Source organism: Papaver somniferum, chromosome 6 (genome assembly GCF_003573695.1).
Source record: "Papaver somniferum cultivar HN1 chromosome 6, ASM357369v1, whole genome shotgun sequence".
NCBI lineage: Eukaryota > Viridiplantae > Streptophyta > Magnoliopsida > Ranunculales > Papaveraceae > Papaver > Papaver somniferum.
Window position 1 is genome coordinate 52,552,090 of NC_039363.1, and position 17,704 is coordinate 52,569,793.

The window sequence follows — 17,704 nt, forward strand, 5'->3', positions numbered from 1 at the left end:
TACGTAACAAGTCTTATTTTGAGAATATGGCTGTTCAATGGTTGGACTTTAAAGGGAGAGTTTATCAGGTTATTCGTGATAATTCAATTAGAATGAAAGGCCACATGCATAATACTTTAGAGGAGTTACGCATTCTGAATTATTCCAAAGTGCGGCATAGATCATGCAAAACGTCTACTCCAATTGATATTAGTTGGACTCCTCCTAATCAAGATGAAATCATGGTCTGTTGTGATGGTGCTTCTTTCGGAAACTCGGGCCAAGCTGGTTCAGGTGTTGTTTCCGTGATGCAAGTTCGGAGGTGCTTGGTGTTCTCTGTGTTTTCCTTGGTTGGCAAATAAATTTCTACGCGGAAGTATATGCGATTATTTATGGTGTGATTATGGCTAAGAGATGGAATCTGCGGAGTATTTGCATTCGTTCTGATTCGAAGAGTTGCATTCAAGCTTTTCAAAAGGATGAGCTGCTTTGGAAGCTGGTGCATAAATGGAAAATTGCGAAGTCTTTCTACACCAATGTTCGTTATATTCATAGCTATAGGGAGGTTAATTTTTCAGCTGATACTTCGGCCAAGCAAGCCTGTTTGCTGTCTGAGGATATTTTTGAGTTTTTTGAGGGTAGGCCAAGTTTTATTCCATCTGTGGAATGGCCTGGAAGGGTTTATTATCGTTTCAAATAGGTTTTCCAGTGAGTGGCCTAGTGGCTAGTCATTAGGAAGTCCTAGTCCCTGTACAGTTTTTCACTTTTTTAATTTTATTTGACCGAGAAAAAAAAAGTAAACGGAAGTTACACATGCATATGGCTTGTGTAATCTCCAGTTACACATCTATATGTCTTTTGTAATCTCCACTTATACATCCATATGCTTGTGTACTCAGAGCATATAACTTATCTTCATCAGCGCTAGAAACAGGGATATCACATAGAGCTACTCAATAAATAAGATACAATGACACTTACAACATATGATGTATCTCAGCTGAAAGCTTTCTCCTCCTCACCTGCAACATTACATCTGATCCACAAATAGAAAAACCACATCTCCATCTATAACTCACAGTAACATATCCATTCAAATCCAATGCTAGCCTGCATTTTTGTCTCACTCACCATTATATCTTCACTCCCTTCTTCTGCAAATTTCATTTACAACCAACCATATCACCACTACTAATTTCCAATAAATAATACTAGTGTAAAAATTAGATTTCATTGACAGAGATACATCAAAATACATAGTATCAGAAGTAAAGTACACAAGATTAATCAATTCAATCAAAGTTTATAAAATTCATAACAAATACATGGGTAATAGAGATGATGATTCACTGATTTCGAATCTGAACACCGATTTTCAGTCAAGTTTTAAAATAAACAGATCAATTGATATTCAGTAAGGAAACCTAGAAAAAAAATTATAATATCTTTTAATATTTTCATCTTAAAAAGCTAAAAAAAGATTTAACTGTAACAGATCTGAACTTTGATCATGAGTTGATAGATAAAATTCAGTTGAAATCATAACTTCGATGATTTCGAGAGAAAAGTTCAAAATCAATAACATATAACTTCAATTGAATTAAGAGATAATGAAAAATGAAGCTTATCTACATGTCGATTTGATTCCGTAGATGAATCTTCAGATGCAGGATTAATCTTCTTTGGTTAATTATCGCATTAAACAAATCATCTTCATATTCCATAAGATCCATCTTTTGATCAGATGCAATCGATCTTTGACATAACTGAAATTACAGAGGCATAGAAGGAGAAGATACAATCGATCGTTGTTGTTGCAGTCGAAGATTTGGATGAAGACGAAGAAAAATGAATTTCAGAAACCCTAGAAACCATTTTTCTACAGCAGAGAGAGATAAAGATGAGAGAGAAAGAAAATAGAAAAATGTATTCTGATATTCCTCTTGTATATATACTAAAGGGTAGTGTTGTCATTATTAAAATTCGTAATAATTAATTATGGGCCAGCTCTGAAGAAAATTTGATATTTTGGGCATAGCTATATCATTTTCAGAAAGTATGGAGTTGATAATGTATGATCCATTTAGTGGGGCTTCTATATGTTGAACCCATATAGTAGGGGGGTTCTAGTATTTTTCACTTAAAAACTTATGGTCCCAACTTGGGCCAGTGAGAAATAGTAATAACCTCTCCAGTTTAATATTAATGATTTTTTCCAGTTCCGCCTTAAAGAATTTACCTTCGAATAGTAATAATCAGTTTTTTTTAATGCAAATAAAAGTTATTATTAACTTGAAGAAGATGTACTGTTCTTAGTAAGATCGAGAGTGAGTTTAACGGAGATTGGACGGAAATCGAACGGATAATAGAAACTACTGCCGTAGCAGCCCAAACTTCATTAATTCTTTCTTAATCCACCCATAAGGTTTCATTACAACTTAAATACTAAAATGATTGAATAACAAAACCGTAATGTTGACTAATCTAAAACAGGCACATGTCCCAACCCTGGCCGACAATAATTACCAAATGAGTAGTAGACACATCACTAATTATTAAGGCAGACAAGCAATTATTCGAGGCAGCCGCTAAGTAAGCTAGAGAAGTAAAAGGTATATGACAACACCCTCCCGATCAGAAGATCCTTGTCCTTAAGGATTAAATTTAGGGAATTGGTGGGCAATATGTTTGGCATCCTCCCAGGTAGCATATATGGGTGAAGAATTGGTCCATTGAATTATTAGTTGAGGCACAAAGAGTCCATTACGCAAATTTGTCCTTGAAGCAAGAGCAGCTGCATGAATGACAAGAATCTGGCCATCTGTATCCAATGTAGGCAGTGAAGGAGAAGGAGTGTCAGTTGTACCAATTTGCTGCTTCAGTTGTGATACATGGAATACGGGATGAATTCTTGCTTCTGCTAGTAGTTGTAGTTTGTAAGCAGTTGGACCAACCTTCTGAATGACTTCAAATGGCCCATAGTATTTTGCAGTAAGCTTTAAGTTTCTTCTGACAGCCACATATGCTTTTCTATATGGTTGGAGTTTCAAATAAACCTTGTCCCATACAGAGAATACCCTATCAGTCCTCTTTTGGTCAACATAAAAATTCATTATCTCTTGAGATTTACGTAAAGCATCCTTGAGTAAGTCCATCACTGCATCTCTTTGCTTCAAATCAGACTCAACCTCATCAACAGAAGTGGTAGCAGTGGAAGTAAAAGCCAAATGTGGTGGAAGATACCCATATAATGCTTGAAATGGAGACATCTTCAAGCTGGTGTGGTAATTGGTGTTATACCACCATTCTGCAAGTGGAAACCAAGAGTGCCATTTTTTGGGTTGGTGACCACACATGCATCTCAAGTAATTCTCCAGACAAGACTTTACTCTCTCAGTTTGACCATCAGTCTGCGGATGGTAAGATGTACTGAGATGCAGCTGAGTGCCAAGGGATTGAAAAAGGTCTTGCCAAAAGTTGCTTGTGAAGATTTTGTCTCTGTCAGACACAATGGAAGATGTCAGACCATGCAGCTTAAAAATCTATGAAATGTATTCTCTTGCAACAGAAGAAGCAGTGTATGAGTGGTGGAGTCCAATGAAGTGGCTATACTTTGTTAATCGATCAACAACCACCAGAATAACTGATTTCTTGTCACTCATTGGTAAGCCCTCTTTGAAATCCATTGAGATGTGTTGCCAAGCATGATCTGGAATGGGAAGTGGCTGCAGTGAGCCAGCTGGAAATGTATTTTCCCCTTTATTCCTTTGACACACATCACAAGATGAGACTTTTAATAGGATATCTTTCTTCATTGCAGGCCAAAAAAAAGATTTAGCTCTCATATAAGTAGCCTGCATAACAGAATGGCCACCAACAACTGAGCAGTGGAGAGAAGAATGATGGATTTTGTTGTAGAAGAGCTGTCAACATATAACCTGTTTTTGTACCTCAATACTCCATTTTTATATGAATAGGAAGTGGTAGAGTGGGGAGTAATGTGAGATGAGTTATAAGCTTTTGGGGTTGAGGATCATCAATATAACTAGCAATTAGTTCTTGTGCCCAAGAAGTTGTGATAGGGATATGGAACTGCATGAAGCAGCCAAATGAGGTCTTCTAGAAAGGACATCAGCTACTTTGTTTTTTGAACCCTTTTCATACTTTACTTCATAATCAAAACCTAAAAGTTTCATAATCCATTTCCGCTGCAAGGTTGTAGAAATCTTTTGCTATAGTAAGTAATGTAAGCTCTGATGATCAGTATTAATAATGAAATGCGGACCTTGTAAGCATTGCTTCTATTTAGTTACTGCTTGAACAATTGCTAAAAGCTCCTTCTCATAAGTGGATAAGGCAGCATCTCTGGGACCAAGTGGCTTGCTGTAAAAAGCCATAGCTCTACCCCTCTTGCATAAGTACAACACCAATGCCTAAGTCACAAGCATCAGTTTCAAGGATGAATTGCTTATTAAAATCAGGCAGAGCTAAAACAGGAGTAGTTGTCATTTCCTTCTTGAGTTGAAAAAAAGCTGTGGTTGCTGCAGGAGACCAACTGAAAGCATCCTTCTTCAAGAAATCAATAAATTGTCTGCTAATGAGGCCATAATTCTGCACAAATTTCCTATAGTACCCTGTAAGGCCCAAAATCCACTCAAGGCTTTCAAGTTAGTAGGAATGGGTCAATCCACCATTGCAGAAATCTTCTCGGGATCAGCCATAACCCCATTGTCTGTAATAATTTGTCCCAAATGCTCAATACTAGATTGGCCAAATGAGCATTTTGAGAAGTTTGTTTTCAGCTGATGTATTCTTAGCAGCTCCAATGTGGTTTATAAGTGTAACAAATGATCTTCCAGTGAAGGACTATAAACCAGAATGTCATCAAAAAAGACAAGAATGAACTTCCTAAGATGTTCTTGAAATATGTTATTCATTAGAGCTTGAAAAGTATCTGGTGCATTAGTAAGACCAAATGGCATTACCTTGAATTCAAAATGCTCATGATGTGTCCTGAAGGATGTTTTGTGGATGTCAGAAGGAAAGACCCTGATTTGGTAGTAACCATACTTTAAGTCAATCTTAGTAAAGAACTTAGAGCCATGAAATTCATCCAACATCTCATCAATAGTTGGTATTGGAAATTTATCCTTAATAGTGATGCTATTCAACTTCCTGTAATCAACACAAAATCTCCAAGTATTGTCCTTTTTCTTGACAAGTAAAATGGGAGAAGCAAATGGACTGTGACTTGGTTGTATGATGCCAAAATGAAGCATTTCTGTCACCAAATTTTCAATAATGGACTTGGATATAAGGGCATCTATAAGGTCTGAGATTCACTGGTTAAAAATTATGCTTGAGAGGTATTTGGTGATCCAAATTCCTATGAGGTGGAAGGGTTGTTTTGTCAGTGAAAACATCAGAAAACTCATTGAGTAAGTTGGTAATTGATGATGGGGTGGTGAGGGGGATAGTGGAGACAATAATGGAGAACAATTGACCCACAATGCCATGACTATGTTTCTGAAAAAAAATCTTGAGTAGAACCACTCATCATACTCAGTGAAGGCTTCTGCTGAATACCATTTAAGGTAATTTTCTTACCCTTGTGTTTGAAAAAAATGCAGAGTTTTGATAAGTTGAATAGAACATCTCCCAAATTCCTTAACCAATCTGCATACAAAACAATGTCACACCCACCTAGAGGAAGGAGTCTCAAATCACCACAAAACTTGTGGCCCTGCATAGTCCATTCCAACTGAGAGCAAACACCAGAACTCACAGTTTTATCACCATTTGCTACTGTGACTAATAAATTACCAGTTTGAGCAATAGAACACTTTAAAGTTGCAGCTAAAGCAGAATCTATAAAACTATGTGTGCTACCAGTATCAATTAAAATGGAAATGGATTTTTTCTTAATAAAGCCAGGAATTCTGATAGTGTCCCCTGAGAGATTACCAGTCAAAGCATGTAAGGAGATTTCCATATCACTCTCCAGTGGAGGTTCCTCGTCAGTTTCATGTGTAGTTTCTCCTCCAGTATCATAAATTTCTTCAGCTTCCTCCCCTATAAGTACACATAAATATTGTTGTTTACACTCTTGTAGGCTTCATCATAGTTGAAGCATAACCCTTGAGCTTTCCTAGCTTGTACCTGTTCTGGAGTAAGTTTCTTGAAAGGTAAATTTTGGACGGTTTTAGGTGGAGGGTTGGAAGTGGTAACAGTGAGTGGAATAAAAGGAGATTTCTGTGAAGTAGTGGTAGGAGAATATGATTTGATGGAAGAATTTGAAGGAGAGAAAAATTTGGGTGCAGATTCGTGGGCTTTATGTTGCGTGATAAGGGTTCTTTCTTGCATTCTTGCAAGTGAAAACACATGGAGTAGGGTTTTTGGATCAAACATAAGAACTGAGATTCTGATCTCCTCTTTTAAACCTCAAATAAAGCTAGCAATGAAATAAGACTCGGGAAAGTCATGGTGAACACCCAGTAATAAGGCCTTGTAATATTCAAAATCTTCAAAATAAGCATCAACAGTAGTAAGTTGTGACAATTTATTTAATAAGCCAACTATATTATCATGTGCAGGATTCTCAAATATGGCACACACATTATCACATAAATATTACCAAGGAATATCAGCTTTGTTAAGACAAAAGTTATCATACCATTTAGTTTCTTTTCCGTCTAGATGTATAGTTGCCATTCTGGTTTTGTGGAGCTCATGGGTGTTGTGCATCTGGAAGTAGTACTCACATTTTTGTATCCAGCTTTTTGGATTATCACCATCAAATCTAGGAAAATCGAGATTAGGCATTCGAGTAAATGGATTAGAATCTCGACCCCCATTGTGAAATCCACCAGTATTTGAACCTGAAGCATCGCTCTGATGTTTGTTGAGATCTCAATTAGAAAAAAAATTCCAACTGAGATTGAAAACTGCTTTCAATTTATGTCTTCATCGACTGTAGATCCTATTTAGTTGACATAGTACTGAGTTGCAGTGCTAGATTGTTTACCTTAGAATGTAAGGTATCGATCTCATGTTGTTGTCTGTTGTTCATTTCTTGGAGCTCCTTGCAAGATTGATCCACCATGATGCTAGGACGGAACGACTCTGATGCCAGTTATACTGTTCTTAGTAAGATCGAGAGTGAGTTTAACGGAGACGAACTGAGATTGGACGGAAATCGAACGGATAATAGAAACAACTGCCGCAGCAACCCCAACTTCATTAATTCATTCTTAATCCACCCATAAGGTTTCATCACAAATTAAATACTAAAATGATTGGATAATAAAACCCTAATGTTGACTAATCTAAAACATGCACGTGTCCCAACCCTGGACGACAATAATTACCAAATGAGTAGTAGACACATCACTGTTTATTAAGGAAGACAAACAATTATTTGGGCAGCCGCTAAGTAATCTAGAGAAGTAAAAGGTATATGACAGAAGAATTGTCTAACAATAACTGTGACTCGATGATATCAGGGGGGTGGTCTATCCAAATCCTGGAGACTCTATACTTTTTGTTGTACTTTGCAAGAATGTTAGCAGATTTATTACATTTTCTTGGGATAAAACTACATTCCCATTTATCAAAAGAACTAAGTTTATCAATTGCATCCAGCAGGAGGGTTTCACTTACCCAAGAAATTGTTAGAGAAGCTTTATTAATGTAGCCTTCAATTCCTTGTAGATCCGTCTTTACCATAATATGTGAAATATGCATTTCCCTGCTCCAGCTAACAACTTCATAGAAATCCAAGCACTCAGCCTTCCTGCATAGCACTTTGTGACGCTTCCCCTCCATTTTCCTGCACAATCACGTAATATTAGAGCAATGCCTGTAAATCCAGTATTTGCATCAAATAAAGTATCACACTTTAAGAAAAGGACAAATAGGGGCTTGCCAAATTCTTTCTATGGGAAGTATGACTTGTGCTAGGGTATTTTGGTTATATGATTTTCTATACAGATTCTCTAAGTATGCAGAGAAACTTAAAGCCCTCTTAGCTACTGCTTGTGGCCTAATCTTCATATTTTGGAAATTCACATCACATCTTGTGTTCCATATGGACCACGAAACCACCACTGTTGTATGATTCCAGCTATTAAGAGAGCTCTGTTGTTATCCCTGTTTCAGCCAGCTTTCAAACATTGCAGCAATACTATTGTAAGTTCCCGATAACACAGAAGAAACTCCAGGAATTAGCATACATACGACCCTTGAAAAAGGGCATAAAAATAACACGTGCATCACTGTTTCATCATGTTGATTGCAGAGTGGGCACTGTCTCTTGATGTAGTGGCTGTTCCTTGACAATCTTTCTATTTGTGGGAAAGATATCAATGAGGCATTTCCAGAAAAAGTGCTTTATCCTTGGCCATGTTTTGATACTCCAAATTCTTTCCACCTGACTTCAGTATCTTGAATAGTTGTAGAAACTTGCACGCTACCTAGACTGAGTTCATGTAACTTGTTGTAAGCTGATTTCAGAGTGAACCATCCATTCTTGGTTAATTTCCAAATTATCTTATCCCCAACAGAGTTGGGTATTCTCATATCCAGTATCCGATCAGCTGTTTGAGCATCAAAAAGATGTCTTATTAGATCAACATTCCATTGTCTATTATCTTGAAGCATAAGATATTTCACCCATACATAAGATTCACTATCTGCAACTCCTTCTCTTGGTATCAGTGGTTCATTTAAACCCAAAATCCATACATCCAACCATATTTTTATCTTGTTGCCTTTCCTAACCTCCAATGACTATTTTGTTTTATAAAAGTGATCTGTTTCTGGATGCCGTTCCAAGCCCAGGAGCAATTCGTCTTTACTATAGAATAAAGAAAACTGGTATACGGAAAGTACTTAGCTTGAATAGCTTTACCCCATTGAGCATCAGTACTTAAGCAGATTCTCCAAGATGCGCGAACCAATAGGGCCTGGTTTAAGATTTTCAAGTCCCTAATGCCTTGTCCTCCACAGTTCTTGTACAACTCTAAGTTTTTCCAAGAGGTTACATATGTACCTCTCTTTTCTTCGAAACCCCACCAAAAATTCCTTTGTGCAACTTCTATCTTATTGAGTATATCAATAGGAATTTGGAAACAACTCATATAATATGTTGGAATCGTATTTGTAACATTTTTAACCATTAAGGATTTTCCACATTGAGACATAGGTTTGCCATCCCAGAAATTGAGTCGGCTTTTAACCCTATCCAATAATTGCGAAAATATCTCTTTCTTTTTCTTACCAATGATGAGAGGTATACCCAGATATATTTCATCTGATTGCATTCTTGGTACTTTCAATCTTCTTGTTAAGATCCTACAGAATCCTTGAGGTACATTAACACTAAATTGTACGTTGGATTTGTTGAAGTTCACCATTTGAACAGAAGCAGCTCCGAAATCTTCAATAATTTTCAATACATTGTTCAAATTACGAAGATTATATTTTAAGAATAATAAGAAATCATTCACAAAGAATAAATGTGAGATAAAAGGAGCAGTTGGAGCAATTTTAATTCCTTCTATAAGCTGTTGATGTTCTGCATGAAAGAGTTGCTTAGATAAAGCCTCCATTACAATAATGAACAAGTAAGATGATAGGGGATCACCTTGCCTTATACCCCTTGTTGGTTGATAAGAAGCACAAGGAGATCCATTTAGAAGTATAGAGATCTTAGTAGTGGTAATACACTGCATGATGAGATTACGCCAGTCAGGACAGAACCCCATCTAAATCATAACATCTTTGAGAAAGGACTATTCAAGCCTGTCGAAGGCTTTAGACATGTCCAGTTTTAGAGCAAGATAATTAGTTTCTTCATGTTTGTCTTTCATTGTGTGCATTATCTCTTGAGATAGATGAATGTTATCTGAAATCTATCTTCCCTGCATATACGCTGCTTGGAGAGGAGAGATTATCTTTCCCATTACCTTCTTCATACGATATAACATAATCTTGGAAATTATCTTATATGAGGTATTGCATAAAGCAATAGGTATCAAGTCTGATGGGAATTGCTTGTTTTTTGTTTTTCGGGATTAAAGAGACATTAGTAGCATTTAAACTCTTAAGTAACCTGTGCGAAAGAATTACTGTACCATTTCAATAACATCCACACCCACAATGCTCCAATGAGATTTGCAAAAACCAGGTGGAAATCCATCTGGTCCAGGGGTTTTCCATGATTTCATTCCTTTCAAGAATTTGTAAATTTCTACTGCATCCGGAATTCGCATTAACTCACTATTATCTGCTTCTGTTATAGCTTGTGGAATGCATTGCAAAATCTGATCATTCTTTACTGGTGAGCAAGTGGCGTGTAACTTCCAATAATGCTCATTGAGTAAATTTTCTAACTCCATTCTTGATGTACACCAGTTTCCATTCTCATCTTTTAGAGACATGATATTATTTCTTGATCTTCTTTTATTAGCCATAGCATGGTGATATTTTGTGTTTCTATCCATCTCTAAGTAAAATTCATCTCTAGACTTTTTCCCCCAAAATGAATTTTGTATTTGGTGCCAATGCTCGATCTGATTCTCCAGCTATTGTACTTTATTGGTAGTATTACTGTCATGACTCTCCTCCTGAATAGCTTCAATCTGTTGGTCTAGAAGAAAGATATTACTCTGAATACAGCTAAACTTCTCCCTATTCTACTTAGATACATAACTTCTAGTAATAATAAGTCGTTGGAACAACTGATAAGCATGTGAGACATTAATTTGATGATTCCAAGATGCCTCAATTTAAGACTTTAGTGATTCATCCCTTTCATAACATTGGAAGTATTTCCAATTTCGTTTTCTGTCACTATCAGTATGAGAAGAATCAAGCATTATGGGACAGTGATCCGAACCAAGCTGTGGAAGATGGATAAGTTTTGCATCAGGAAAATGAAGGACCCATTCAGTATTAATGAGTGCTCTATCAAGTCTTGATCTTCGAATTCCAGTACCATGAACATTATAAGACCAAGTGAAAGATTTCCCAGTGTAACTCATATCATCCATACCAGCTTCATGAATTAAATTAATGTAAGGAGCATCTCTTGAAGTAGAAGTATAAGAATGAGAATTATTAGAAGTAAATATACCCATATTGTTATAAGAAACTCTATCTTCATTCTTAAAGATTAAATTCAAATCTCCAATTATGACCCACGGCTGTTGTATTGATGTACTCAAATCTCTGATATACCTCCACTGCTTATCTCTGTTGTTTGAGTAAGGAGACCCATACATACAAGTAAGTATCCATCCTGGTTTGGATAGATCATCCTGCACTGAACAATTAATAATCCAAATATCCCAGTTGATAATGTTAAAAGTAAAACCATCTTTCCATAATAGTATAATTCCTCCATCTAATCCTCTTGAGAAGATTAATTTATGATTTGGAAATTTATAAGGCCTGACAAGTTTTAACATTTTATCTTCTCCTATTTTTGCTTCTGAAATGAAAATTACATCTGGATTATACCTAGAGATAAGGTCCTTAAGGTGGTCTCTAGGTTTTTTATCAGCAAAACGCTGACAATTTCAAGCTATGATCCTCATAGTTATAAAACTAAAACGGAAATAGCTAGTTTGAAGACGAAATTTAGTGGTATAAAACAAGAGGGACTATAACTAGAAAAAGAATGGTAAAAATTTAAGTAAGTGTAATTAATTACCTCAGCTGCATGGTTCCCTGGATTATGCATGGGATTCTTCCTTGCGTCAGTATATGGCTTATCATTTCCTCCAGTTTCAACCCCATCCATTGTTTCAGCATATGTGTTAGTTGCACTATCACTCCTAACCCCTCCATGAGTAGCTAATATGGGTCCTTGAATGGATGGGTTTGAGCAATTGTCTTGTTCATCCTGATTTCTTGCTCTTTTGGCAGTTCTTTCTTCTTCTGCTTCTATCATATTATGACCATCTTGGTCAATACTCACAGATTCAGCTTCACTATCTTTCACTTTCTTTCCTGACTTTTCCTTATTCTACGATGCTCTTCATATTCTTCAACTGTCATTGCCCTTTCTCGTAATAACTCAGCTACTTCTTCACAGATAACATCATCATGATAAATACTATAATATTGGTCGCATAGGCTATGAGGTTGCTTTAACCAATGATATCTAATCCATACCGGTTCACCATGGTTTGAATTCCACCATTCTGCTCTCTTTAAAGGATTTGATAAATCAATCTCAATACGAACAGTAATCATATCTGCAATTTTTTGGTTATGTCGATACTTTCTTTCCCAGTTCTTCAATCGCTTCATTGACTACCGCTTCATGATGATGTTCCAGCAATAATCCTTTGAACTGCACACTCCATGCCTGCTTTCTGAACACATAGTCTGTAGACACAACTTCAGTTGTGTATTCTTGCAAGGAAAGTAAGCTTCTTTGAACGTTCCATGGTGATTTCTTTAGAACATCATTCTTGTCTTTTTCATAATTAAACTTGAAAACAAACAAGTATTTTCCAACGATCATTGTTTCCCTCTTCTTGTAGTTTTTCCATAACAGGTTCAGTTCATCTTTGATATCAGAAGTTTCAATCTTATTATTTTTAGTGATAAGCTTTCCAATTAAGCTGTTGGACCAAACGGTTGTAGCCGCGTTTAGATTCCTTGCAGAACCTATAACAACTCTACTAGATTTGATGGAAGTATCCTTCATCCTTTCAGTGATGGTTTTGATGTTGATTGTATTATCACCATTGTTATTGTTCGCCTCCATTGTTTCTGTGAAAATCTCTTTGCTAGGGTTTAATCTGTGCTCTGGAATATAGCGATACCAAAAAATTGGACCACTTATATTTAGGGTGATATCAAGGGGTATTGAACCGCAAATATTTCGTTTCCTAACTAACAAATAAGGATATTGTTCAAAGGTAAGTAAATATTTCTTGTTATTCTTCCTATGCATGTGATCCGAGAAAAAAATGAAGACTCCTCAAATCAAGGGGAAAATAGTGGGAAAGTTTGGGTTTTGAATTTTTTTAGATTGGATCGGTTGCTGAATCGTAATACTAAACTGTAAATCCTTGGTTTCAAAAAATTGAATCGGGGGAAAGTGATGTCTCTCATAATGAGAAAAACTCATATTAAAATAATGTGATTTTGCAATATAGCAGTATGGGGTAGAACTGTTGTAGGCAATATAGTCAAAGGCGAAAATACTGTCTTGAGAATCAAGCATATACTGAACACAAGAATCTAATATAGGAAGGAATCTATTGCACACCAGAGGAACCTGCAAAAATTAAAACTCCATATCAGAAAAGAACTAATATGAAACTTAATATCAGAACGTAGAGAGTAAGGAGAAGTAAAGAAGATCAAGCACAAATTGAATAGAGATGGTATATGAAACTAAACAAATAAAACAGAGATAAGTTAATGGGAGGAATAGTGAAAAATCATGGAAAAAAATTGACAATCAAACCAAAAGAAATTAATCAGAATATGGAAAAACATATGAAAAGTAGGAATAAGCAGATTGATCAGCAGAGATATCGATTCTAAGATTCATTTTGCTGATATTTTTAGAAACTGGGTTGACTCGGCATTGCCCAATTTTATTTCCTTGCTGATTTTTGAATTATCTTTCCGTGTAATAATCAGTATTATACTAAAAATATATATACCTAGTTACATTAAATTTATGACTAAACAAAATACTTATCTATAGTCGTTTGAGAAAAAGAAGTAACCTTTTGGATTTATACAACATCTTTTAGCTTGCGGATGCGTAATATCTCATCAACATAGACACCCTCTTGATGAAACCAAAATATTTCCAACTTGTCGAACATGTTTAAAGCTTCTTGGAACTACAAATTCCAAGATATATACATGCACTCGTATATTGGAGCTATAAAAATGTATATATATCATCTAAAACTAAAAATACATTGGTCATACGTTGAACTTAAATTTTTACATTTTCTATAGGCACCCTAGTTAGCAATTCGTCGAATGATTCGCGAATTATTACGTTTGGATCGGGCCGCACAATACCAATTTCTCCAGCACCGAACCAGGTACGTAGAATCAACCAATTTACCTCTTTTTTCAAGAGTTTTCCAAAAAGAGGGTGGAATGGATCGAACTTGCGACCTCTCCACCACCAAAGCACACTCAAACCATTGGCCGTTTGGTGCTTAATACTCATTGTATTTCCGATATAGCACAAACTCTTTGTTTAGAGCATGCTTTTACCTTTAGAAATGCATTTATATTAATTTTATATATGCCGAATTTACAGTACCGAATCAATATTTTTAAATGAACGATACACGTACGTATGCCGTTCCGAACTACTACCGTATCAAGACCCGTTGACCGGATTTTTGACAGAACTTAAATTTTAAGAATCCAAATAATACACGTATGTATCACGCTCCGTACGTTTGACGTATTCCTAATTGCTAATTAGGATAGGCACCTCTCTATATTAATAACCTCCCTATACTAATAATTTTGTGGATGCTCAGGAATATTAATATAGAGAGGTTCTACTGAAGTTAGTACTTGAATATAGCATGACAACTCAAGCTAGGCTTGAGCTCATTTTTTTTCTTCTTTTGAAATAAAAAATAAAATAAAATAAATAAATAGTTCTCAAATCTCAATTCACTACTCTACGAGTCTACGTTCGGCTTAGTAAAGTAAAGGTCGATAATGGTTGGACTGTTGGCAAACCCAACACAGCAAAGTTGATAGGTTTACATGGCCGAGACGGAAAACTTCTTATATCTCTCGGGTGAAAGAAGCAATCCTTCGTGGACTTGGAGGGATGTTGAGCTTGGACTGTCCATACTTCAACAAAACTACATTACGAAGGCTAATAATGGAAAGAAGACGAGGATATGGATGGATAGGTGGATCATTGGGCTAGACATCAAACTAGAGCCACTTCATCCTAGTCATTTTCAACTGGTCTTTGTTAGTGATCTGATCATTCCTGGTACTAACAATTGGAATGAACCACTACTTCAAATATTGTCCACTGTCGATATTGTGGAAAAAATCAAAAATATGCAATTGTCACAACATGAAGATGATGTAAGATGGCTGCCTTCCAAAGATGGGAATTTCACAGTTAAGAGTACTTATAATAAACTCATGGAAGCTAGAGTACAACAACAGGTGGCTTTAAATACTGTTCTAAAAGCTGTGTAGAAAGAACTGTGGAAAATGAAACTGCCTCATCGTGTTAAGCTTTTTGTATGGAAGTGTTTAAAAGGTATTGTTCCTACAAGGGTAAGACTATCTCAAGCCATGAAGGAAATGGAGACACATCGTGAAATCTGTAAAAAGGAAGATGAAACTTTTTATCATCTTCTTATCAGCTGTGAACATGCCAAGGTAGTTTGGAGAACCCTGAACATTAATATTGATCAAATCATTATTAACTATCATACTGTCAAGGATTGCATAATATCCTGGTTCCAAGATGTTCAAAATGTAGGAGGAAGTGATCTACACAACTGGAGAACTCTTCTAATGGTTGGCAGCTGGATAATTTGGAAGGAAAGATGCGACTGCATTTTTCAGGATAAAATTCTAAACCCTATGAACACTGCTTCTAGAATTCATTATCAGCTAGCTAGTTTCAATAATTCTGCTCAGGATAGTCTAAATGATAGTATAAATGATCTTTCTATAGCTGCATCTGCATCTCATGAAGCATCTATTAATACTCATCACAATGACATTGACACATAGTCAGTCTTTAAATTATTTATTGATGCATCTTTTGATTACGATACTAATGAATGTGGAACTGATATGGTTTTATACAATCCTGCAGGTGAATGTACTGGCTTCAAAGGATCTCATGCAGCTGGAATAACTGATGCGAAGACAGACAAATGTAGAGCAGTTCTGGAATGTTTGCAATGGGCTAAGGCGATGGAACTGCACAAAGTCCACATAGTTGCAGATGCAGAAGCAGTTGTTAATTCTATCAATAATAACACTCTTGAAGTGAGATGGGTTAATCGTAAATTCATAAGAGATATAAAACTCTTGTTGAATTCTTTTGAGTATTTTAAAGTTAGTCATGTTAGTAGAAATTTTAATCATGTTGCTGATTCCATTTCAAAAACAACTAGGAAAAATAAGCTAGTTTTAGAGGAATTCAGCCATGATATCAGACATGTTGAGCTGCTGTTATTCAGGCTTATTGAGCCAGACAATTCTTAGTGATAAAATTGTTTGTTATCCAAAAAAAACATAGCCGAGATGGAGGTAACTAACTACAGCGACTAGGTAGGAGACATATATACCAGTTTCTTGGTTTGGTGTCTGACCAGGTAGAAGTTTTGGTAGCCTTCATTGTTTGCAATGCAGTCTATGAAACTCAATTCCCTCCAAAATATTTGTCACCAGAAACTTCTTTTACCCGTAATGAAACCTTTATTCTATCAAACCGCACAGCTTTTACACTATACTAAATTTATCCAACCTATTACTGAATTTGAGAGTGAAAGAGCCAGAGCAATTGTAAGACTTATTCGGTTAGGTATTTTCTGCCCCTCATCGCACGCCTACTGTAAGCTCTTATCAGAATGAAGCAAGATAAAATCTCTAGGTCAAGGGAAGCAGATACATGCCCAAGTAATCAGATCTGGTTTCTCGGAAGATTTGAAAATTCACAACCATTTGATTAATTTGTATTCAATATGTCGGGTTTTTCAATCAGCTCGAAACCTGTTCGATGAAGTTCCTCAAAGGGATTTTACTTCTTGGTTTGCTCTCATATCTGAATATTCTCAAAGTGGGTTTGAAGAAGAAGCAATCATGCTTTTTGATCAAATGCTGCTATCAGGTTGGAAGTGTACTGAATTAATTTTTCCCAGTGTTATTAAAGCGTGCTCTATTACTAAGAATTTGAGCAAAGGGAAGCAAATTCATGGGATTGTGATTGCTACAGGGTTTGAATTTGATGTTTTTGTTGCAAATAGTTTGGTTTTTATGTATGAGAGTTGTGGTGTGTTCATAGATTCAAGGAAACTCTTTAATGAGATGCCTGAAAAGAGTGTTGCTTCTTGGAATGCTTTGCTTTCTAGTTATGCATGGAATGGTCGTGGCAAAAAGGCACTTGATTTGTTTCAAGAAATGGTTAGGAGTGGAATTAAGCCAGATGAACGTTGTCTATGGAGTATCGTACATGCCTCTACGGGTTGTGGAAATTATATCCAAGGGAGGAGAGCTCATGGGTTTCTTATAAAACTCGGGTATGATTCTGATTCACAGTTGGTTAATGCTCTTGTGCATCTATATAAAAGTGCAGGTGAAGCTGCCATGGTAGTTTCTCTAAAAAAGCGCTCAATGTGATATTGCGTCTTGGATGTTGTTATGCTGGTTTCATTCGTCATGGTTACAGTGATTGGTCATTTGAATTGCTCTGTAAGATGAAACAGTTGCGCATCGTCCCAAACATGTTTACTTTATCAAGTACTCTTCAGCCGCTATAGGGGTTAAAGATCTAGCAAGGCAAGTACATTCTTATTGGATCAAAACAAAACTCATGCGTGACTTGTCTTGTCGGTTCTAGTCTCATTGACATGTACTCAAAATGTGAATTTGTGGAGGATGCTTGAATTGTCTTTTATTCAATTCATGTGCCAGATTTTATTTTGTGCTCAATGCTAGGTCTCGGGGTCGTCTGATGCAG

At 36.2% G+C, this 17,704-nt stretch overlaps 1 protein-coding gene across 1 annotated transcript; it reads left to right on the forward strand.

Annotated features, from left to right (window-relative positions):
• The first annotated feature begins 16,269 nt into the window (after positions 1 to 16,269).
• Positions 16,270 to 17,364, forward strand: LOC113290803 (pentatricopeptide repeat-containing protein At4g25270, chloroplastic-like). The gene is made up of 3 exons (XM_026540392.1): positions 16,270 to 16,275; positions 16,465 to 16,549; positions 16,730 to 17,364. The coding sequence occupies exons 1-3, from the start codon at positions 16,270 to 16,272 to the stop codon at positions 17,362 to 17,364; spliced, it is 726 nt and encodes a 241-aa protein (XP_026396177.1).
• The last annotated feature ends 340 nt before the right edge of the window (positions 17,365 to 17,704 follow it).